Source organism: Euphorbia lathyris, chromosome 6, assembly GCF_963576675.1.
Source record: "Euphorbia lathyris chromosome 6, ddEupLath1.1, whole genome shotgun sequence".
NCBI classification, from domain to species: Eukaryota; Viridiplantae; Streptophyta; class Magnoliopsida; order Malpighiales; family Euphorbiaceae; genus Euphorbia; species Euphorbia lathyris.
The window spans coordinates 55,074,662-55,100,874 of NC_088915.1; the positions used below are offsets into that span (position 1 = coordinate 55,074,662).

A 26,213-nucleotide genomic window follows, 5' to 3' on the forward strand; every position below is an offset into this window, starting at 1 on the left:
GAGCTGTTTGAGATGAATGAAAATGAAGACATCTCTGAGATGAACTCAAGGTTCACCAACATCATCAATGAGCTTAAGAGACTCGGCAAGAACTTCACAGAAGAAGAACATGTGAAGAAAATCTTGAGAAGTCTCCCCAAGAGCTGGCAAGCTAAGAAGACAGCTGTGGAAGAAGCTCAGCACCTGACCACATACAAATATGATGAGCTCATTGGATCTCTGCTGACCCACGAGATCTCTATGAAGAATTTTGAAGCTAAAGAAAAGTCAGAGGACAAGAAGCAAAAATCTCTTGTCAACAGAAGCTGACTCATCAGATGATGAGGAGATGGCCATGTTCACCAGAAAGATGAAGAAGCTGTTCAGAAAGAATGAAAAGAACAGCAAAAGGCCATTCAGAAGAAGCAATAAATACAAAGCTGAGTCCAGCGACAACAGATACAAGAAGGACAGCTCAAAGCCTGTCACTTGCTTTGAATGCCATCAAACTGGGCATATTAAATCAAGTTGTACCACTCTAAAGAAAGAAAAGAAAGGTAGCAAAAAAGAAATGGTGGCAACATGGAGCGATAGTGATGAGTCAACCTCATCAGAAGCTGATGCCCCTGAGTCAGCAAACATATGTTTCATGGCTGACGAATCTACTGACCACTGCCGATCTGAGCAAGCTGACCTCTCAGATGGATCTGACCAAGAGGAACACTCCAATGAGGTAACATCTCTTCTGTTGCTCAGAAATGAAATGGTTAATGCCCTGAGTGATCTCTATACACTGACCAAAAAGTGTAATAAGAAAATAAGAGCACTCAGCAGGCGATGTGATGAGATTCAAGAGATCAAACTGAGTGACCTCCGACATCTGCTTTAAGACAACACCAGGCAAGATGAAAATCTAAAAATCATGCATCGGTTTGTCTCGGAAGTCCAATTAGACTCTAAGAAGCTGAGAAAGGACATCATATCTATACAGAACCAGCTGAGTACATCGGCTAAAAAAAGGTTCTATCCAAATGCTGAGTATCAAGGTACTAGTCAGCATAGATGGTGCACTCAGCAGAACAGTCAGTGTGACTATTGTGGAAAGAGAGGATACACCATAAATGTGTGTTGGTATGCTCAGCACCATCGTGCTGACCAAAAGAGGAAATACCCTCAAAGGGTAATTTTTTTGTGACTGCTGTGGTAAAGATGGCAACACCATAAATGTATGTCGTCACAAAATAAAATATGATGCTTCACCTGTTCATGCTAACCAACGAGGACCCAAAAAGAATTGGGTACCTAAAGATGAATAGTTTAAATTGCAGGTGAGCCTGAGGTGCACGGAGAAGTCAAAGCTATGGTACATTGACAGCGCATGCTCGAGGCATATGCCAGGTGATGCAACTCAGTTCATCACACTTGTGCATAAACAAGGTGGAAATGTAAGTTTTGGAGACAATAAAAAGGGTAAGATAGTAGGATCAGGTACTATCGGAGGAAATCCTACTATTGAGTCAGTCTCCCTTGTCAGGGGTCTCAAATATAACCTATTGAGCGTGGCTCAGCTGTGTGACAGCGGTAGAAAGGTTGTATTTGATGCCACTGAGTGTCGGATACTCGAGGGAAAAACAAATTATTTGATTTTAACTGCCCCTCGTGTTGACAATGTCTTCATGCTGAGTTTAGAAAAGAAGTTTTCGAAAAATATATGCTTAGTGTCAAAGGAAGATAATTCCTGGCTATAGCATAGGAGACTTGGTCATGTAAGCATGGATCTCCTTGCCAAATTAGCAAGAAAGCAATTAGTTGAGGGCTTGCCCAAACTTAGATTTGAGAAAGATCAATTATGCAATGCTTGTCAGCAAGGTAAACAAACCAAAATGTCTTTTCAAAGTAAAAATATTATCTCAACCAAGCGTCCATTGGAATTACTACACTTGGATCTTTTCGGACCAGTCCAGCCACTCAGCTTGGGTGGTAAGAGATTTTCCTTGGTCGTTGTAGATGATTTCTCTCGGTATACTTAGGTCATCTTGCTGAGTAGCAAGGATGAAGCCTTTGAGATGTTTTCAACACTGATTAGAAAACTTGAAAATGACAAAGACTTAAAATTAGCTCACATCCGAAGTGATAATGGCGGAGAATTAAAAAACCAACAGTTTGATGAATTCTGTGAAGTCAGCGGCATTGACCACAATTTTTCTGCTCCTAGAACCCCTCAACAAAATGGGGTAGTTGAGAGGAAGAACAGAACCTTAGTCGAAATAGCTAGGACAATGCTGAGTGAGAATAGGCTTCCAAAGTATTTCTGGGATGAAGTTGTCAACACAGCGTGCTATATACTCAATAGGGCTTTAGTTAGACCTATACTTAAGGAAAACCCCTATGAACTTTGGAAAGGATGAAAACCCAACATTGGATATTTTCGTGCCTTTGGTTGTAAATGTTTTATACTCAATATGAAAGACAATCTTGCCAAGTTTGACTCTAAAGCTGACGAAGCGATCTTTCTAGGGTACTCAACTAACAGTAAAGCATATAGGGTGTTCAATAAACGAACTCAGGTCGTAGAAGAGTCTGTTCATATTGAGTTCGATGAAACTGACCCTGTAGGGAAGATAAGTCAGCCTACCGAAGATGACCCATGCTCAGCTTTCGCTGACCAAAATGGAGCCGCTGAGTCATTACCACACGGGCTAACCAAAGGTAAAAACGAACCTGAAATTACCTTTGCTGACCAATCTAAAACTGCAGAGATTGTTGAAACACCTGCTCCTGAAAACTCAACACTGCCCAAAGAGATCAAAATTCCAAGAGGACATTCAGAAAAGTCCATTCTTGATGCTGCTGAGAACACCCTGATGACCAGAAATCAACTCAGGAGATATCTCAGTAATGTTGCGTTCGTCTCAGTCCATGAACCAAAGAACTTCACCGAAGCTAAGCACGACGAATTCTAGATCAATGCGATGCAAGAAGAGCTTGATCAATTCAAGAGAAATGAGGTATGTGATTTAGTGCCAAAACCTAGGAATCAAAAGACCATAGGAACTAAATGGGTCTTTCGAAATAAGCTGGATGAACAAGGTAATGTAGTCAGGAACAAAGCCAGACTCGTAGCTCAGGGCTACAGTCAGCAAGAAGGCATTGACTATGGTGAGACCTTTGCACCCGTAGCTAGGTTAGAGGCTATAAGAATATTGTGTGCATATGCTAGCTTCATGAACTTTAAACTATTCCAAATGGATGTCAAGATTTCATTTCTTAATGGAGTTATAAACGAAGAGGTATATGTTAGTCAGCCTCCAGGGTTTGAAGATCCAAAATTTCCAAACCACGTTTATAAACTCAAAAAGGCCCTGTACGGCCTGAAACAAGCACCACGTGCTTGGTACGAAAGGTTGACCAGTTTCCTGCTGACCAGGAACTATGTCAGAGGTAAAGCTGACATAACCTTATTCATTAAGAAAAAGGGTAAAGATACCCTGCTGGCACAAATATACGTAGATGATATAATCTTTGGTGCTACTAATGAATCTATATGCGAGGAATTTAGTAAACAGATGCAAACTGAGTTCGAGATGTCAATGATGGGCGAACTCAACTTCTTCCTTGGACTTCAAATTAAGCAATGGAAGAATGGCATCTTCATTAGTCAGTCTAAGTACGCCAAAGAAATATTGAAGAAATTCGATATGGAAGAATGTAAGCCCATATCTACCCCAATGGGTACTGACACTGTGCTTTGTGCTGATGAGAAAGGTAAGTCAGTAGACAACAAGTTATATCGAGGTATGATTGGTTCTCTACTTTATCTAACTGCTAGTAGGCCAGACATTCAGTACTCAGTATGTTACTGTGCAAGATATCAAGCTGACCCCAGGGAATCTCACTATATAGATGTGAAGAGAATTTTTAGATATTTGCAGAGCTTAGTTAATGCAGGTCTATGGTATCCAAACACAAATGACTTCACACTCATTGGATACACTGACGCTGACTATGGAGGAGACAAGCTGGAGCGTAAAAGCACCTCAAGAGGATGTCACTTCCTTGTGAGCTGTCTAGTGTCTTGGTTCAGTAAGAAGCAATCATTAGTGGCCCTGTCAACAACTGAAGCTGAGTACATTGCTGCTGGAAGCTGTGTGGCATAAGTTCGATGGATTAAGCAACAACTGGAGGATTATGGAGTACAAACAAAAACAATCGAAGTCAAATGCGACAACAAGAGTGCCATTGACTTGTCCAAAAATCCAATCCAACACAGCAGGATGAAGCATGTCAGCATTAGGCATCACTTCATCAGAGACCATGTACTCAAGGGTGAGATCAAGCTGACCTATGTTCCAATAGATGAACAGCTTGCGGATATCTTCACGATGCCCCTAGCTCGTGAGCAATTTAACATATTAAGGGAAGCTATCGGTATGTCTAATCCTCTTCAATAAATTTTCTGCGCTAAATGAATGTTGAGTGATTACAATATGCCGAGTGATTATTGCTTAGTGAGTAACTATTGTATGTCGAGCTAGTATGAATGACATAAAATCACCCTATGCTGAGTAGACATATATATTGAGTGATTACTATGTGCTGAGTTACTAAGCATGCTAAAATCCCTTCTACATAAAACTGAGCACTCAGAACTTCAAACGTTTAACATTCCAGATACTGAGTGAATCCACTTGCACAATTAATGCTAGCACGCGCATTTAAATATTCACCTAGGGTGACGTAAGCGCAATAATTAGAAAACCATGCGCCGAATGTGTCATAAATGCCAGAGATAGCGGTCGATTGATCAACTCGAGGTGAAACCGTTATTCCGACCTATCAGATCAACTCAAAAACGACTATAAATAGTGGACGACTTCCCACTAATTTCTCTTTACACTTGAAATCTTTGGCATTCGATTTCTCTCTCTCAAATCCCAAATCCTCCAAACTCTCTCTAAAAATCCCAAAACTTCTGCACTTATCTAATTCTCAAGAAAATCATGTCTAGCGATTCCCAGAACCATTCCGGCCAAGAATACGACGACAATCGCTCCGATCTGAACCCTCCGTCTCCTGCTGAGCAGGACTATGAAGAGACTTCCACTGAGTCTCAAGCACAAGGTCAGCATGACCAATCTATTCCTAAGGCCAACATGGCTCATAAAAACCCTCAAGTTGACCAAGCAACTCCGTCAAGAAAGAAGAAGGAGAAAAAGAACAAGCAACCTAAGAAAAAGGTTTTCCTCCCTATTTACAAAAACGTCAAAAATCTCAAAATCTTCTGATCCCGTTGGTTCTCCAAAGGATTCGTAGAAGCTGAGAAACCTTTTTGCGAATGGATCTCCAAAAATGGCTGGACCGAACTCTTCTCTCTCCCTGGAACCACTTATCCACAATTAGTGAGGGAATTCTACATGAACCTCAGAGTTGCCGAAGATGATGTTGACCACTTAGTCACCAAGGTCAAAAACAAGGACATCACCATCACTCCATCCTATCTCGCTAAACTGTTAAAGCTGACGGTAAAAGGATCAGAACCCAGGTGCACGAATGACTACACGCGCATTGATTACCCTGTTGAGTTCTATAAACCAAAGAACCATAAAGGCAAAATCGCCAGCACCTGCATGGGTCAGCCTCAGAAAATGGCTCACTATATCCTGACCAACTTCCTGTTCCCCAAGATCAACGCGTCCTCCTCGGCTTCAAATTTCGAGCAGTGTTTTATCTGGCACATACTGAACTACAAGCCGCTCAACATGCCCGTCTTTCTCATCGGTGCTTTCCAACGTAGTACCGGGACCCTCAGGATGGGTTCTCTCATCACAAAGATACTCCAGGATCACAAGGTTAGTATAGTTGAGGAGATTGAGATTTCAGGTACGGAAATCACTGCCGCAGTGTTGTTCGGCTTAGCCTACAACCAACCGATAAAACCCAAGAAAGGAAAGGGGACTATGGTTGAAGAAGAAGTTTTTGAGGAAGATATGGAAGGGGATAATATGGTTGAAGGGGATAATATGGTTAAAGCAGCACAGGATGTGCTGACCAAGAAAGGGAAGAAAGCTGGGGTTGAAAAGGAACCTGCTGAGCGCACTAGGCAGGATAAAAAGAGGAAAGATGACCAGTCCTCAACTAAAGACATTAACTCAGCTCCTAAGAAGCTTAGGATAATATCGAGTGCGAAGAAAGCTGCTCTTGTTGAGCAAGCTCAAGGAGAACCTAAGTCAGCTGAGAAACACAAAAGGCAAGATGAGCCTGAGGAAGAAAGTGAGGAAACCCTTGATCAGCCGCTGAAGAGGAAGAAAACCTCGAGGTTGAAGCCGATTGAAACTGACCCACTTGACTTCGTGATTACAAAGGAATCACACTTCATGCGGAGTCAAGAAATTGATCTGGAAAAGACTCCTTCTGGTCAGGAGGAAGAACAAGGGTACACTGAGGGTCAACCTCAAGCTGACGTAATAGGTCATGCTGAGCAAAGTAAACCAGTTGATGCTGAGCAAGCTGAAAATCCTGCTGAGTCACCAGTGAAGGACAAGTTTGTGGAAGGCCTTGATGCTGACCTTGGACTCAATTCTTCTTCTGATTCCCTTGACTCTATTGCTGCCGATCCCTCACCTCAAACCAATAAGGTTAGTACGGACAAGCGTTTCAAACGCAAAGCCCAAAAACCCAACATCATCGATTTGTTGAATGACTCCCCGCTCAGAGATCCAATCACAGACTTGACCGGGCTTCAGTTCCAGTTCTTCACCAACGTCACTGAGCCAACTCCGGACCAAATCAAGGAAAAACAAGCCCCTGTTTCTCGAGCTGAGGAACAAGCCAACCCAACAGTCTCTAAAGGTCCAATTTCTGCCGACACTTCTGCTCAACCTTCCACTGAGCAAGTGCTCGAAGTCCATGCTGCTCAACCCAACGAGTTAGCAAAGGAAACTCCTGCTCAAGCCAGTTCTGAGTTGCCTTAACCTCCAACTTCTACTCAGCCTCAGACTGACACTGAGCAGGTTAATATTTCTGCTGATCAACACTTCTGCTCAACCTGAATAAAAGTGCAGCTGCTGACCAAGCTGGCACCTCCATTTCTGGACAGCACCAATCACCTCTGTCATCCGGTGCTAACAAGACTCCGGCCCCTGAGCATAACATTGATGATTCCTATGCTTATCTGAATGCTTCTGAGTCTGGAAGGAAAATCATTGACTCAGCTCAAGCTCTACTTCAGGATATTCATCAAACTCACGTCGATGCTGCTGGGTCTATTCCTGCTGAGCCAACCCAAATATCCTCTTTCACTCAGCTTCTGACCGAACTTAAGGGTCTCAAAGAACTTATGAGTGTCATGACATCTTTCGTCTCTCAATAGCCCAAGCAAGAGTCCATAGTGAAGCTGGCTGAACTCCAGCTGATGATGGTAAATCATATGAACTCCATCCAAGGTCAACTCAATGCCTTATCAGCTGTGAACTCAACATATGCAACCTCTGCTGAGGTCAATCAACACTTCTCCCAGCTGACCTCTGAGCTGACTGGAGCTCGTGACCTTATCTCCTCCTCCTCTCAGTGCTCCATTGAACAGATTGGTGACGCCATTCGCCTACTCAACTTGAGCAAAGAGGAAATAGACACTGACCAGGTCAAGACTAATGAGATTTTGCAATGCACGTAATCCACACTTGCGCAAGTCCGGCACACAAATGCTCAGCGTCAGACATACGATACTGCACTGCTCAGGATGTATCATCAATCCTATGCCCGGATGATAGAATTGATTACTTGGATCGGGAAATCTCAAGAGTATTTACTTAGTATGCTCAGTGCCAACATTAAAATCCCCGCTTCAAGTATGGCTGATGACATGCAAGTCTTCTGTTATCGTCGTAATTTAGAGCATTTTTAGTATTTAATTACTAGCTATTTTGTACCATTTTAATAAATTTTAACAATGGTTTTTGTATATTTTCTTCATTTTATGTATCTAAGCCACTTTGTGTGTTTTTAGGCACTTTCGCAAGGTTTTCGGCACAAATAACCAAGTCGGGGCTTAAGGCGACAACTCGGGAGTAAAAGGGACCAGAAACAAGGAGTTTTAGTGACAGCAGCATACACTTCGTCGTGGATGTGTGTTGTAAGATAAAAGTCTAATTGTTCACACTAGGACAGATTTGACACATTTTCGTATTTTTAACGTATCTCCCTCATACAGACTCGGATTGAGGCGATTCAAAATGCGTTGGAAAGCTAAGAGAAAGATGAACAAGTGACTAATAATAGTTTCTCCAAATTCGAAGTGTATCAATCCCAGAAAATTATCCAAGTTGATGAACATGTTGAAGCCTATGATTCCTTTCCCACCTTTACACATTTCAACTCCTAAATTGTCAAAGTCTTCCACCATCATCTCTTAAATGCAAAATCCAGAAGATTAGGGAATGGGAGGCCATAAGGAGACTTGGTCTTTGGAATTTTATATGCCATTTTACTATAAAAGGAGACATTGGGTGCCATTTGAAGACACACCAAGCTTAGGCTTAACTTCTCCCTCTATAATGTTACTTTGCTGATTTTTCTCTTCAAAAATCAGTTGTTTGTGTTATTATAATTGTTGTTATTGTGCTCAAGTTGTTGTTTGTGCAAGAGTTCATTCAATAAAAGTAAGTTATAAGTTATCGAAAAAGTGCATTCGACAATCGTCATTACGGTTTCTTCTAAACTTTAATCTCTTTTATTACTATGAACTCCATTATCTATCTTACTAAGGTGTGTTTTAATCTAATCATGGGCTAAAACCCCCTTAACTAAGGCTAAAAGCGGATCTTAACCTTAATTATGTGGTAATTACGTTTAACCTATTTAAGTTATCTTTATCCTTTTTAAGAACTAACTTATGATTCTTAATGCTTGTAGGAGATGGGCCAACTCTCTACTTGGGTATAATTAATCGTTTATATTGATCGTGATTAAATTGATTAATCGAAATTCATAAGTTGGACCTAAAGACCATTTAGTGTGGCTTATTGGTTTTCCAAGGTTTTTCATGAATCTTATTACAAATCTTAGATTTATTACTTGAGCCGGACCAATGGAAAGTAATAAATCGAAGGTTTGGAAATAAGAAAACTTAATGCTTCTTTGGATTAATTACTTGAGCCGGACCAAGGAAAAGTAATTAATCGAAAGTTTAGAACTAATTACTTGAGCGGTTTCTCTTGAATCTTAAGTAATCACTTTAGCCGGACCAAGGTAAAGTAGGTTAAAAAGGTTTAGATTAAATCTTATTACAAATCTTAGATTTATTACTTGAGTCGGACCAAGGGAAAGTAATAAATCGAAGGTTTGGAACTAATAAAACTTAATGCTTCTCTAGATTAATTACTTGAGCCGGACCAAGGGAAAGTAATTAATCGAAAGTTTAGAGCCAATCTCGAGAATCTATTAGTTAATAAGAAAAATCGCCATCTTAAAAAGGATAAAACATCTTAAAAGGGGTTAAGTGTTATTACCAAGTAAAGAGGTTAAGTGAAGTTAGAAGCCTTAGTTTCTTTAATATAAGTAATCTCTCATCTAATTTTGTACAATTTTCATCTCACTTCTTGCTTAAGTCTTAGCTTGGTTGTCCATCAAAACTCTACATTTCGGTTGTTTAAATAATAGATAGTAAGCAAAAAGATTAATACTTATAATCACCATCCTCGTGGGAACGATACTCTACTTCTACTTTATTACTTGATACACGATTAAGGTACACTTGCCTTCACATACACATATACGTAAAACGCGCATCAAGTTTTTGGCGCCGTTGCCGGGGATGGTAGAATTGTAATATTAATCTTGTCGAACTTCTATTAATTTAAACGTTTTTTTTGTAAATATTTTGATATTTTTCTTCACCTTTTTTTTAATGATTCTTTTGTAGGGAGATGGCGATGAATTATTTTTCATGGAAAATACATTCGTCGACAGAAAAAGTTTTCAGCTCATTTTACTCAAATTGGGAGGACAAATATCAATATGATGGTCCAAATTCACCACAACATATAGGTGATGAAGAGAAGACTATTGAAGAACTAATGATTGATTTTATTTCTTCAAAAGAAAATCAATACGATAGTTCCTATACTTTAATAAGAGATGTTTGCATTAAACACAGTCTACTAATTGATTTAACTGCAGATATGTCAATTAGAGAGTTTGATTCAGATGACCGGATTGAAGTATTTATTCCAAATGAGCCTCATCACGATAATTTTCTCGATAGTTCTTTAGAGCCAATATTAACGGAGAATAATGACCGTCCAACCAAAAGAGAAGAGTTGAAAATTTTAAAATCTATGATAGAGGAGTTCGAGATAATCCCGACTCAAACATTTTATGCGTTATATGACTTGCCACAGGAGTCAAAAAGGGAGAAATCGAAACTCGTACATAATTTTTTTAAATTTATGTCGTGGATTTTATTAAGTTATCTCCAATATGATAATCCAATATGCATTTACTGGATTTTTATCAAAGAATTTGGATTCCTCATACGACTCCATACGTTCACATAAAAAGAGAAGTATAAGTCGAGCTATACGACTTTAAATTTAGCGCTTGTCGGGAGGCAACCCGATATTTCTAACTTTTCGTTTATTTTTTTTAGCTTTATATATTTATGAAATAAAAAAAACAAAAAAAATTAAATACAAAAAGATAAATAAGATAACAAAATAAAAAAAACAAAAAATAATAAAAAAGAAAAGATTTATTGTTTAATAAAATAAATAAAAATAAAAATAAAAATCAAAACCCACTTTTTTTTTTGATGAAAAAATCAAAACCAACTTTGAACATATGGGAATATATACCATTTTTTTTTTCGGTACAGGTGCATCTCGTCGAATTCCCATCACTTCGACGAGGTGCACAAGTTCCAGGAGGTTTCTAAACCTCCTGGAACTCCTCACTCCCACCCCCCACTTGCCTTTTTCTTTTTCTTTTTTATTATTTCTTTTTTTTTTCTTTTTCTTCCCTTCTTTTTTGTTTTTTATTTTTTTTTCTTTTTCTATCCCTATGTTTTTTTATTATTATTTATCATTCTAATCTTCTCTCTTCTATTTGCAGCTCTCTATTTTTGCCCCTCTCCATCTCTGGCTACTTTTCCGGCGAACACCTCCATTAAAACACCTAATTTCTACCTCAAATCAATCCTGAACACTCTAATCCTCACAGTTGCCTTAGACAGGGAGTCCTTCTATCCTTTACTTTCTACTTTAGTGTTAGTTTTTATTTCGCATTTCGGGACTAAATGCTACACTAATGGGGGATGAAAGTAAAGGATAGAACGTTATCTTTATTTTCAGTAATTGTTATTTCGTACGTTTAATTTTAATTTTATGGTATTTTGCACTTTATTTTTACTTTTGTGTTATTTTGCACCTTATGTGTACTACTTTTATTTTTTTCTTTATTTTTACTATCTTTATTTAGCTTTTAAATAAATGTTTTTGTCAAATAATTTTGAATAAAAACCCCACTCTAAAGTTTTGCTTTAATCGAACAAGAAAATCAAACAAAATTTTGTCTAGAATAAATGTTAAATTTTGATAGGATGAAATTTTATTTGAAAATCTTAAATTTTGTGAACGAATTTTGGACTATTTTGAATACGTAATTTTTTTTTTATTACACTCAGTATTTAACAAATCGACATTTACATTTTGAGGAATAAAATTGAGTTGATTGGCACACATTACCATTCCAAAGTGAGTTTTTGAGCCTAATTTAAAAAGCATTCACTAATGCTTCATTTTTTTTCTCACGAGTGTTCCATAATTACACGAAACTTGAGAATTTTCATCAAATACCGGTCAAAACCTCACGCGTCTAGCTCAAAACACGACATGATTAAGGCCTTCCTTGTTTTACCCCCACATTTCAAACTCAAAATGATAGCCCACCTTAAATACATTCTTCGTCGTTCACCCCTTCGAGCCTAGACATTCCATTCATTTCACCACGTTACAAGCCGCATTCCTTTCATAAATACCATTTTCCCCCCCTAAATTTACGGGTAATTAGTAACCAATATGCTTGAGATGATGATTCACAATAAATACGAAATTCAGACAAACACTTCTACCGATATATAACGGTTATATCTCTCTATTTTCGTAAATTTCATATTTTCTCTCTCTATATATATATATATATATATATAAAGTCAAAAAAAATTATATATATAAACAAATAAAAATATATAGTATCATATATATATATAAATAAAAATAAAAGAGAGATCTCCGTTACAAAAATTCTGAATTTCCGAAAGACAAAATCTCTTTTGTGAATCTATCAAATAATTACCCGTGAATCTATCAGTAGGATTGAGTAGACGAATAGAGGACGGTACTCTTGCATACTCAATTTCTTTGTAAACGGTTTGTGCTCTACCTTTAAAGAGCTCAGTAGTGGATTGACAAAGCCCGGAAGGATTCTAGGGACTGGACGTAGGCGGTGAGGCCGAACCAGGATAAGACTGCTGAGTAATCTCTAACCCTTCTCTTGATATATATATATATGTATGTATGTGTTGCTTGCTTAAATTACTCAGTATATAATTTGTATAAGCCGACGCTGAGTAATCAGAGTGCTGAGTTGGAAGCTGACCTTAAGCGTTATTTCCCAACTCATAAGTGAAACAGTTCTAGTCAGCCTCTGACTAAAGTTGTCTTACATCACGCTCAACCTTGCTGACCAAAACTGAGTGAAGTTATTTAAACATTTAATTAAGTCAGCATAATTAAGCGAAAAAGTTATATTAGTTCCTAACCCCCCCCCCCCCCTTGGAACTAATCCTATTACATTACACATGACCAACACCCATCTCCTCCGAGGCAACATTCCAGGGCCGGTAGTCCATCCATTAGGCGGCCAGATAATGTTGTGCGCCATGAGCCATCGTTTAGATATGAAGGGAACCACTACAAATATCTGACGCTAGAAATTCCCAGAAGGCGAGCAAAGCCGGAACGATGACGAATAGAGGAACCTAAATATTGCTCTAGAGATAGAGATGTTTGGGAAAGAAATGACCTATAAAAGCATGGTCCGATGCGAGATAGGCTAAGAGAGAGGAAGAAGCCAGTAGAGGAAAAGGATGACAAGCCCATTAGCAAGCGTGAAATGTATGAGATCATCCGAAAAGAGTTGTAGAATGCCAGGACTAAGACCTGAGTTCAGATAGGACCTCCAGAGATAATTGACACATGCACTCCATTGTCTATGAAAATCAGGCATTAATCGATGCCCAGAGGGTTTATGTACCATTACCTTCAACGAGAAGAGGGGTAAAGGATCTAACAACCCACGTCAAAAACTTCAAAAGAACAATGAAAGTTGCGACAACAACTAATGATGTCCTCTTTTGTCTTTCCCAACAACCCTAAAAGATTCGGTAACTTACTAGTATGACTAACTCCTACTGCATTCCATTTGAAACTTTAACCAAATGGCTTCGTCTTTTGCTGAGCACTACATAACTACCATCCTAGAAGGGAAAATAATGCAAAACTTGAATAGGGTGGTCCAAATCGAGGGAGAAACTCTGGCTCAATTTATTGAGCATTTCCAGGCCATGGGCATTTGGATAAAATAATTCAATATAGGAGGAGCCTAGACTATTATATGGTAAGAAACTGCCAAAGCCGAGCTTTATAGCAAAGCATCATCACGTTCAGGCCCATAGACTTCCAAGACCTGGTGAAAAGGGCGAGAAGTTAGACCCATTGCGATGAGCATTAACCAAACCCTTTACTGAAGTATCATCTCGTTCCAACTAATGACAAGAAATCCTCGAAGGGAGAAAAGGACAGAGATCATAAAGACATGAACCAGCAAAAGCAACGAGAGCAAATATGCAAGACTTCGGTCCGCTTTAATGCTTCTAGAAAGGAGGTTGTATTTTGGATAGAAATCAATAAGTTGCTTATCCAATTCCCAAACAAGCTGAAAAAACCATTGGGGCATAGCAATTGCACCTACTGTGATTTTAATAAGAGTTAGGGCTATGATATAGAGAACGGTAGGCAACTGATTGTCGAGCTTGAAAATATGGCCAAAAGTGATAGGTTGGACAATTTCCTTAAGGAATATGGAGAAGTCTCTTGAAGGGAGAAGAATGCGAATGAGAGAATGCCGAAGGACGTCATCAATATGATCAGTCTGGAGAAGGTACACGAAAAAGCTATGTGCGATGTTGTAGACATGGATGCTTGTCACTTGCTCCTAGGAAGGCCATGTCAATTTGATTGTGATGCCTCACACACGGGAAGGATAAATACATACACTATCTTCAAAGACGGTATCAAATACATCCTTACAACCTTGAAGAATTCCTCTACTGAGAAAAGGAGGGCTGCCTTGATTACTTGTCCAACTCAGGAAACGATTTTAAATGAATGCAAGGTAAGCCGTGGGAAATTAATCCAATTGAAGTTGAACCAATGTCTGAGTATGTCAAGGATACTACCTTAGGAGAGAAACTTCAAGAACTTCCACCTTGGAGAAATATACCGCATCACATTGACTTGGATCTCAAGGATATCGCATCACCTGGGTAACGACAGAAATGAAATTTCATCTCTGAAAAATGAAACTATAACAACTATTGTTTAATATAAATAAAACAACAACATAATTCAGAATAAAGATAACTACAACATATGAAAAAAATCGAATAATTACCTTGAGAAACGTAAGAATTCATTATAATTTTTGACACTTTTGTGTTTCTCGATTTTAGTTGTTCATGCATCTTCTATTTCTATCGGATTTCTTGAATTGGAGATATTAGTTTGAAAAAAAAAACAAATAAAAAAGAAAACATAGATAAGATAACGAGAGGTATAGAATCTGTGTAACAACAGAAATGAATCTGAAAGATGAAACTATAACAACTATTGTTTAATAAAAATAAAACAATAACATAATTGAGAACAAATAATTACAACATATGAAAAAAATCAAATAATTACCTTCAGAAATATAATATTATCTATCATGACCAATGAATATAATGGTGGAATAATATCTATCATGCTTTATATAGAAGTTTATTTGTGACTTTTGAATTTCCTTTGCTTTGTGTTTTTTCATCTTTGCGTAACTCTTCCTTTCTTTTATTATTTTAATTAATATGCTAGTAATTGTTTAATATATTATAAATATAAATCTATTATTTTTAATTAATTAAATCTTTTTAATCTGATTTTTTACTACGTTGACAACTCATCAAAAGGCCTCTAAAACACTTCTCCTCATTTCTCTCTGCTTCCGCTATTATATATAGTATAGATAATATCTTTTTGCTTTTTACATTTTTTTATCTCTCCTAGTCAAAATACTCTTATTTGTCCATGTGAAGAAACCGAATCACCCTAGCGATGTATGCAGCACAAACTTGATGGAAAAGTTAAATAAGGGTCCGATCCATAACAGAATCAATAAAATAATTCTGGCTCAATTTATTGAGCATTTCCAGGCCATGGGCATTTGGATAAAATAATTCAATATAGGAGGAGCCTAGACTATTATATGGTAAGAAACTGCCAAAGCCGAGCTTTATAGCAAAGCATCATCACGTTCAGGCCCATAGACTTCCAAGACCTGGTGAAAAGGGCGAGAAGTTAGACCCATTGCGATGAGCATTAACCAAACCCTTTACTGAAGTATCATCTCGTTCCAACTAATGACAAGAAATCCTCGAAGGGAGAAAAGGACAGAGATCATAAAGACATGAACCAGCAAAAGCAACGAGAGCAAATATGCAAGACTTCGGTCCGCTTTAATGCTTCTAGAAAGGAGGTTGTATTTTGGATAGAAATCAATAAGTTGCTTATCCAATTCCCAAACAAGCTGAAAAAACCATTGGGGCATAGCAATTGCACCTACTGTGATTTTAATAAGAGTTAGGGCTATGATATAGAGAACGGTAGGCAACTGATTGTCGAGCTTGAAAATATGGCCAAAAGTGATAGGTTGGACAATTTCCTTAAGGAATATGGAGAAGTCTCTTGAAGGGAGAAGAATGCGAATGAGAGAATGCCGAAGGACGTCATCAATATGATCAGTCTGGAGAAGGTACACGAAAAAGCTATGTGCGATGTTGTAGACATGGATGCTTGTCACTTGCTCCTAGGAAGGCCATGTCAATTTGATTGTGATGCCTCACACACGGGAAGGATAAATACATACACTATCTTCAAAGACGGTATCAAATACATCCTTACAACCTTGAAGAATTCCTCTACTGAGAAAAGGAGGGCTGCCTTGATTACTTGTCCAACTCAGGAAACGATTTTAAATGAATGCAAGGTAAGCCGTGGGAAATTAATCCAATTGAAGTTGAACCAATGTCTGAGTATGTCAAGGATACTACCTTAGGAGAGAAACTTCAAGAACTTCCACCTTGGAGAAATATACCGCATCACATTGACTTGGATCTCAAGGATATCGCATCACCTGGGTAACGACAGAAATGAAATTTCATCTCTGAAAAATGAAACTATAACAACTATTGTTTAATATAAATAAAACAACAACATAATTCAGAATAAAGATAACTACAACATATGAAAAAAATCGAATAATTACCTTGAGAAACGTAAGAATTCATTATAATTTTTGACACTTTTGTGTTTCTCGATTTTAGTTGTTCATGCATCTTCTATTTCTATCGGATTTCTTGAATTGGAGATATTAGTTTGAAAAAAAAAACAAATAAAAAAGAAAACATAGATAAGATAACGAGAGGTATAGAATCTGTGTAACAACAGAAATGAATCTGAAAGATGAAACTATAACAACTATTGTTTAATAAAAATAAAACAATAACATAATTGAGAACAAATAATTACAACATATGAAAAAAATCAAATAATTACCTTCAGAAATATAATATTATCTATCATGACCAATGAATATAATGGTGGAATAATATCTATCATGCTTTATATAGAAGTTTATTTGTGACTTTTGAATTTCCTTTGCTTTGTGTTTTTTCATCTTTGCGTAACTCTTCCTTTCTTTTATTATTTTAATTAATATGCTAGTAATTGTTTAATATATTATAAATATAAATCTATTATTTTTAATTAATTAAATCTTTTTAATCTGATTTTTTACTACGTTGACAACTCATCAAAAGGCCTCTAAAACACTTCTCCTCATTTCTCTCTGCTTCCGCTATTATATATAGTATAGATAATATCTTTTTGCTTTTTACATTTTTTTATCTCTCCTAGTCAAAATACTCTTATTTGTCCATGTGAAGAAACCGAATCACCCTAGCGATGTATGCAGCACAAACTTGATGGAAAAGTTAAATAAGGGTCCGATCCATAACAGAATCAATAATCAAGTGTTCAATTTAGAAAAATAATTGATCAGATGCTTGATTCTTAAAACAAGTAAAGTTCAGAGGTTTAATTGTGATTTTTGCCTAGAAAAATAGCTATCAAGTTATGTCCATTTGATTCTGATTTTCCAACTTACTTTTTTGTCTTTTAGTTCCAAACAAGCGATAAAAAGTGTTTGGTAAAATTTAAAACAATTGCTTTTAGCAGAAGCCAATATCTACTGCCTATCAGCAAATAAGTGAACCAAACAGACTCTTAATGTCCGTTTGGTTCCAGTTTTCAAAAATGTTTTTTGCTTTTTAATTAAAAGCAAGTAACAAAATATGTTTGGTAAAATTTTGAAAAAGCCACTTTATTTGTTTGGTAAAATGTTTGGTAAAATTTCGAATCAACTAATATTTACTATCTATTATCAAACAGTAAACAACTAACAACAACGAGTAAACCAGAACAAGTGAACCAAACAGGTTAATGAAATGAAAAAAGAGGCTTAATACATCTTTAGCCGCCTTTATTTGTCCAAAAAGGTCGATTGCCCCAATATACTTTTAAAATGTATTGTTTACCTCCTAAACTTATTTAAATCGACCTACTAACTCCTAGAATGGGCTTAAACCCCTATTTGACACTCGATCTATCTACAGTTATGTTATTTGATCCATGACCTATTATTTGGTCATATTTGGCCATTGACCTATCCCAATCGATGAAATTTCACCCAATTTGAATAGGGACTTAACAAAATTCTTATCCTATTAACACGTGTTGCTCTTTGCTGCCAACGTTACGGGTAAAATTGCATCATTTTAGACGTTAAGGGTAAAATTGCTCATAGCTTTAAATGTTAAGAGTATTTTTGCACCTTATCCCATTTTTAAATAAGAAAAACTATGTGACAAATAAACTTTAACACGTGCCACATGTTAAGTTTAGGTGTCAAAATATCACAACATATTAGAGGATAATATTTTTGTGAAGTCTACTTTCAAATTTAATGAAATTTCACCAATTAAAATAGTTTGGAAACTAAATGTGACTAAATAATAGGTCATGAGCCGGTTGTCAAAAAAAAAAAATAGGTCATGAGCCAAATAATAAAATTTTGGATGACTTTAACTCTCTAAAATACATGCACTCGAGTAAGAAGTGATTTTAGAAAAATTAAAATATCATGAAATCGCGTGCTTAGTCAATACTTTAATTTCACGAAACCAATAGCTTAAAAAAATCAATTAATTATAGAGGGTTAATATTTTATTTTCTAATGTTTAATAGTGTGAATTTTTTATTTACTTTTATAGTATGAAATTAATTTTTTATAGTATGAAATTAATTTATTGAGTTGATACATACTGTCTAATTTTAAATTATTTTATACCTCTGATCCTTTATTTTGACTCAAATTTCTACGTTTAATTGAGGGGTAAAATTGATTCAAATTAATTATGGAGATGCATTAATTGAAAAGATGAAATCTTGAGGGCATGTTGTAATTTTAGGAGGCAACAAAGAAAAGAATTGAATTCGTTGACCAAATATTCAATGGTGGAGTTAGGGATGACAACGAGTAGGGTACTCGCAGGTAATATCATTCCCAAACCCTTACCTTTTTATTTTTTAATTACTCATATCCGTCTCATTATCCTAACGGGTATACTTTTTGCATCCCATACCCTTCCCATTTAATTCGCGGGTACCCTTACCCGTTAAGAATCAATAAATAAAAAAATATTACAAATTTAACAAACTATAAATTTAATCAATCATCAATCTAAAAATTGAATAAATTGAACCTTAATTAAAAAGAATAAAGTAGGTTAGTGCTATCACTCAATTGTTCAAAAATAAATGGTTGGGGTTTAAATTTCACGTCTTACATCTAAAAAACAATGATATTTATTAATATAAATTTTTTTTATGACGGGTAACGGGTACCGGGTACCCTAGGGGGTATTCCCATACCCGTCCCATTACCCTAACGAGTCATGGTTTTGATCCCATACCCATCCCATACCCTTTTATACAGGGTACATGTAGTTCCATTAGGATCGGATAGTACCGGATACCCACGGGTACACTACACGTTGCCATCCCTAGGTGGAGTCAATAAAAAGATGAAGAAATAGGAATCCATTGAAGAAAGTCAAAAGTGAGAAATTAAGAAAGTAAAGTCAATCTATTCTCTTCTGATCTTACCAAATTCTAAGCAATTAATCAATCAATTCCCACTTTTTAATTTTGCCTAAATTACTCTTTTACAAAGAGTATATATTTATTTCAGATTAAAAAGCTTCATTCTTTTCTCATCCTACCTTCAATCAATCAATATTCTCCACTTTTCATTCGTGTTTCTTATGTTGAATCAATAATTTAATTTACCTAACCGTTAACTTGACATATTCAAAATAATAAGGAAATAATCAGAACATTAATATTTTATTGACTAATTTGAAATCAAAACGTAAGAAATGAAGAAATGTGGTTACTCTATTCTCCCCATATATGGCAATCAAGCAATCAATCAATCCCCACTTTTCATTCATTTTTATTGCCTAATCACTCTTTGTGGAACCAATATATATATTTATTTCAGATTAGAGAAAACTTCATTTTTCTCATTCATTCAGATTCTGAACCTTTCATTTTTTTAATTCTATTCATCTCTCAGACTCTCATCAAAACATCATGTTTGAAGGTTTAGCTTCTTCTTTCTTCCTCATCCCCTCCAAACTCCAACAAAAAGGTGACCTTTTGATATATGGTTTTTTGTTTTGCTTTAGTTTTCTTAATTTTTAGATTTTCTTTCTTGTTCTGATATTAATTTCTATTTCCTTTTCAGTGTATCCAAAGGTTAAGGTTGGAACTGAAGGTGAATGGCATAAATATAATTGCACTTCTTTGCTCTCTTTGAAGGATGTTCCGTTTCTCGTACTACAAGATTCTTGTTTTCCAGGTACCTTTTTAATTATTGCACAATAAAACTTTTATGTTACTATGAAGTTCACATTGTGCTTGACACAATAATGGAGTACCTTTTGGTCATACCTTCCTAACTGACATTTATCATATACAGTGAAGGTGTATCGTGATATGTCTCCTCCTCCTCCTCTGATTGCAAGAGTTCCAAAGTCTTATGTGTCTAACATTATCCTTCCAACCAACATTGATTTGCCTCCAGAATCTGCTTCTGAAGGTTAACTTTTAATCTTCTAACATGCTCTCTTATTTTTCTAGAGTCTTTATCATATCAGTTCCTGAGAAATCTTATTTTCTGTTTTTTTTTTCTTTACAGGATCTGACAAGAAAAGCAATTCTGATAGACCGAATATTGAAGCCAATTCAGTCCCACGGCCTCGGGCTGTGTTATCTAGTCCTGGTAGGTACTTTCCATCTTTTGATTAGTTATCCAGTGAATGAATACCCATGCTTCTTTTTACTTCCTGAGTACTTATTCTTGACTTTTTGTTTGTGCTTAGACAAAAATGCTGGAAACAGAACCAAGAACAGAGTTAAGGCTTTGCAGCCCTCAGCTTCAAAGAATCATAATGTGCCTCAAAGTAGACAGACACGTTGTAAGACTGTTGGTGATCAAAATTCACTGAATTTAAGGAAGCTGAACAACACTACTGATACTAAGATTGATCTCAAAGTAAAGAAAGGATCAGCTAGTACGACACCACGAAGAAGTGTTATGGCTAGTAAGCCAAGTTCTGTTAGATTTAGGGTGTATGACAATCCCATGTACTTTTGTACAAAAGGTGAATAAGAAGATGTATAACAGAAATTTGAAACAAAATCCCAATCATGTATCATTTGTTGCTTTCAAAATGCATCCAAGTTTCTCAAGCAATCCATGAGCTGCTTTAACATTTCCTATTGAATTCCATGTAACAACATCTCGAAACGACATCCCATCAAAAACCGCCAGAGCACTATTTATATCACCACACTTGATCAACCCCGAAATCAGTATATTATATGTATAAAGATCAGGCTCAGGCATTAAACTAAACAAACTAAGCGCTTCTTGAGATTGTTCATTCTGAAAATAACCACGGATCATGGCATTCCAGGTGACTGTATTTTTCTGAGGCATTTCGTCGAACAGGTTCTATGCTTTCTCGACTTGGCCATTTCTCATGTAGTAAGTAATTTTGGAATTGAGAGGCTTTAGGTAAGGCATGTACTGAGAAATGGGGCTGCATATTCCAGGAGCCACAACAAAATTAAAGGATGATTCCGCATCCACAGCAAAAGCTTCATCTCAACTGTTTTCTGTATTAAAAAGCTTTGATAATACCAAATAATATATAGCTAATATTTATTATTTAAAGCTGCATATAAAGACATTTGATAAACGTATCTGGTGCAAGCACATCAAAACATAAAAACTTGAGGAGATTTTTCTAACAGAATAGTAGTAGAAAATTCTACAACTTGTTCAGCTTAAAAGCAACTCCGACAATTGATATGTGTTCACTTTACTACTTACTCTATACACTACTATTCTTCCTATTTTTACTCTGTCATTGCTGTCACACCCGACTCAAAACGACATCGGGCATGAAAAGAAAATAGGATAACAAACACCTAACAGCCTGAAAGTCCAACCGATTTTCTATTAGATAAAAATTTATTTGGACTACCTAAAATTTTATTAATTATTTGGCTTGGACTCGATAATTCTATCAAGCTTCCTACGTATCCCGAACGTCTTTTGATCTTTAAATCGGGAATCAAAGCCACGTAGTTCTACCTATTTTAGGTAGTTCTGACACGTTGATGAAATTAATAGACTTCACTTTATTGCTATATAGTTTCGTTTTATCGCTACTACTATTCACAATATATTTAGTATCTCGATCTACGATTTCGACTCGTCAATTTTTAATCCATTAAGAACTTAATTTAATTTCCTAACTTAACTTAATTTCGAAATAGACCAAAAACGCTTATTCAGGCCGTCTAAAATTTATTTATTATTTATTTAATATACGCGAATACTTTATCGATTCGATAATATAAAACTTAAACTTAAAAACCTTAAAATCACGTTATCAAATCAAATTGAATCACAAATAAATATCGATATCGTTATATCGACATTTTATCAAACCAATTCGTAATCAATCAAAAGTTTTATCAAACCAAATCCATAATCAAATAAACGCTTTATCAAACCAAATTCGTAATCAATCAAACTCGTAATCAATCAAATGTAAAACCTCATATCATAATCAATTCATAACCGAAAACATAAAACCTTATATGCATTCTAGAGTTTCTCCCCTATGTATCAATCCACAACCACATATATCACATAATCGAGACGTCTCTTTAACCTTGCCTAATCCCATATTGGTCTTACCCCACACTTCGCTGCTAATACCCGACTGGGTCTTTACACTGTGAAGACAGGCCATGTCCCTCACTGAACATGGTCTTCAACTACCAAAACCACCGGTCCGGATTACTCTAGATGGATATAAAAATTCAGAAAATCATATCGTGCTCAAATTTTCTTTCACAATCAAACTTCCAATTCATTCAATAACCACAAAATCATCTGACCTCAATTAACTATTTTCGCAAAAATAATAACAATATTTAAAATCAAATAATCATTTAATAATATAACTAAAATAGTTAAAATATCGTATAAAATCATCGATTCATAATTTAATCGAATTCCAAGAATTTAATAGCTCAAAATATTATATCGATAAAATTTAATATCGTTAAAAGTAAATATCCTTATCAGACTATTTTCGATCACCGAAACAAAAATTCTAAACCGAATTACTATTGGACTCGTTAAACCACATTCAACTATTAAGAATATATTCGTCCTAACTTTATATTCAAATTATTCTACTATTTTATATTCAAATTATTGAACCAACTTTTATCATTAAATTTATATAAACTCTATTTAACAAATATCGGTATTAGTCCTTCTAATTTGTAACTTATTTTAACTCGACTATTTAAAGTCGCTTAAAAGTTAATCAAATAATCTTAAAACTAAATTTTACACTAAACACTTTTATCGAACTATTCTCGTTTGTCAACGAAATTATAACGTGTAAACTAAACTGATACCGTTGATTCCGACCGAAAGTTCAGTTAGACTCGTGACAGTACTACGAGTCTATCCTACAAATTTTTCTTTTCAGTGTCTTTATATTATCATTAGTTTTCCATATATAAAAATTCAGACCGACAATTTTATAGTTAACTAGCGTTAATTCGTTTCGTAATCGAAACCTCTAATTGATCGTCTATGTAGCTGTTTAACTAAAAACTTATTAAAGAAAATAATATTAATATTACCTCTTGTAAACTACTTGTAGAGTATAGACATAGTGCAAACGAACGGTGTACTAATAGTCCATCCACACGAAATCTTTTGATCTAACTCAAGATCGTTGATGTGTTTTTGTACTCGAAGTCAAAAGAATACCAAAAAGATGAAGGCATCTATTGCCATATTATTTTTCAAGAAATCAAACTCCTTTGTTTTTCTTCCTCAATTCGCATCCCTCTTCTCTCTTTCTTTTTCATCCATTTTTCCTTAATCTCCTCCATATTTTATGATATATATATATATATGAGGGACATGCACATTCTTTTAATTTTTAAAGATTGACATGTGGATTTAAAATTATTAAAAGGTAGACATGTGGCTTTTATTTACTTTAAATTATGACACATATTTTAAACTATCACATACCACTTTCTGGTGTCTTCTATGATTATTTTGTTTTTGACAAAGTATCGTTACTTGATGTGTTTTCACCATTGGATGATGGAGTATAAAATTAATCCAATGGTGAAAACACACAAAGTGAGACTTACTTTGTAAAAAACAAAGTAAGCATAGCCTTTACCCCACTTTCTCTTTCTTATTATTAGTATTATTATGATTCAAGTAAAATCAAATCAAATTGGTAATATATATATATATATAGTTAGTTAAAAAATATTAGTTTTAGTCCTCTTTATTTTTAAGATTTCATAAAACTTACTCAAATATTTTAATTTATACTTAAAAACATTAAATTAAACACAATTATGACATAATCTAATTTTAAATACTTTAAATTTTTGGACACGGACGTGACAACTGCGGTATTTACAACCAACATTAGCAAAACTTTCCTTTAGGAAGTTTCTACATGTTGTAGCAAGGAACGCAAATGAGAGAATCGATTACTGACATAAGCCATGATATACCAATCACATCAGTAGCATCCTAAATTAACACATGTTGCCATACTTAATTAACATGGACTTACCAAAGAGTATCAGATAAATGTTGTTCAACAACATTGAATGCAAGAAGTACTGGAAGCTTGAGCTAAATCAAAACCCCAAAAGCCATTTTCCTTCTTCCATTAACAATTACTATATCCTAATCTCTACACATTAACACTGTTAAAGCTTGAGCTAAATTCATATTCTTCCAAGAGGCATAACTGGATCATCTGGGCTCGTGGCTGCTACTGGAAGGACTCCCTTTGCAATATCATAGTGCCAATAAAGCACACACGGCAAAATATGCTTCAATCGCCAAAAAGAAGCATAACTTTATTAGTATAATCAACATTCAAAAAAAGTTACTGCAGAGTATAATCAGAAAGCATCCCTAAAACAAAACCACAATTAGAAATCAGAGCTTTGGTCCTCTGAAAATTATATACTACTAACTAATCAATCAAACAAACAAAATATATCTTTTCTCAGTTTCTCATCATTGCATTATCAATTTTACTCGGAATATTTGGTCATTCTTCTCAAAATAATCAATAGTTAGCTTAATTTTTTTTTTTATTAGAGCAATATCTGAGAAGTAGAAAAAGTTTATATAAAACCAAATTAGTCATCAATAAATTTTCAAAGAGCTAGAATCCTTAACCTTAGCCACTAATTTAAACCCTTTAGATTGTTAAATCAAAAATGAAATTTAAATTCATTCTGTTTAACCTAATTTAAACCAGAATTGAAATTGAAATTTTCGTTATCTTCTAAAAGAAATATCAATAAAAGAAAATGGAGAATACTGAACAGGCACATTAATCTAATGAGTTTAAGCTAAGCAAATGAAACACAAAAATGATAGGGATGCTCTAGAGTTTACATGCTGAAAGAGAACAGAATCAACAACCCAAAACAACACTCTCACATTTTAAACCCATTCAAGTCTTCCAAAAACCTTAAGGTGTTTTTAGTTGACATATAAATTCCTGAACACCATTATCGACTATCTCTTTGTATTTGTTTGAAAGTGAGTCACATTGACATGTATGAGCACCATTCATACTTGTGGCAGATAGTTTTATTGAATTAAGATAAACTGTATAGTTTATGAGAGAGAGGCTGAGAGAAAACCTAGATTTTACCCGAAAGAGATGGTGAGCCACACAGACTTCCAATAGTTTTGTGAAATTTATAAAAGGAACGAATTAAAATAGGAGGAGTGAGAGTTCCAATTGGAGAAATAGAAAGAGAGATTGAAAGAAATCTATCACCAACAGGAACGTATTTGATAATGGAGGATGCAATTCAGCTGGCATGCTTATCCAATAAAAATCAAATATTAACACGATTCTGCTCCTGAATCTTTCTGCTTTAATTGTTGCTAGATATTAGCAAAGTGAAATATATTTATTTATTTATTTTATTATCAATTTTAACGTGGATCCAATTTTTTGATTTAATATGATTTAATGGGTTTATGGATTTTTTTTATTTAATATGATTTAATGGGTCTATGATAATCAGCACTATAAATTCACATTAAAATTGGATTGGATTTTCATATTTTATGGATTT

The 26,213-nt window shown here is 35.4% G+C and overlaps 1 protein-coding gene across 2 annotated transcripts; it reads left to right on the forward strand.

Annotated features, from left to right (window-relative positions):
- The first annotated feature begins 8,520 nt into the window (after positions 1-8,520).
- LOC136234238 (uncharacterized) lies at positions 8,521-21,176 on the forward strand. 2 transcript variants are annotated; one of them, XM_066024036.1, is made up of 7 exons: positions 8,527-8,636; positions 9,899-10,023; positions 11,086-20,121; positions 20,218-20,331; positions 20,452-20,571; positions 20,671-20,754; positions 20,855-21,176. In XM_066024036.1, exons 3-7 carry the CDS (start codon positions 20,064-20,066, stop codon positions 21,142-21,144), a joined length of 666 nt encoding a protein of 221 aa, XP_065880108.1. In that variant the 5' UTR covers positions 8,527-8,636; positions 9,899-10,023; positions 11,086-20,063; the 3' UTR covers positions 21,145-21,176. The 2 variants fall into 2 exon arrangements, with proteins under 2 accessions (XP_065880109.1, XP_065880108.1); XM_066024037.1 differs by having other exon boundaries at positions 8,521-10,023; positions 11,086-18,960.
- The last annotated feature ends 5,037 nt before the right edge of the window (positions 21,177-26,213 follow it).

Bases quoted from the DNA above. Each gene is read 5' to 3' on its own strand.
- LOC136234238 (XM_066024036.1), top strand. From the start codon at position 20,064: ATGTTTGAAGGTTTAGCTTCTTCTTTCTTCCTCATCCCCTCCAAACTC. The intron at 20,122-20,217 runs GTGACCTTTTGA...TTTCCTTTTCAG, and splicing joins CTCCAAACTCCAACAAAAAG to TGTATCCAAAGGTTAAGGTT. The intron at 20,332-20,451 runs GTACCTTTTTAA...TATCATATACAG, and splicing joins ACAAGATTCTTGTTTTCCAG to TGAAGGTGTATCGTGATATG.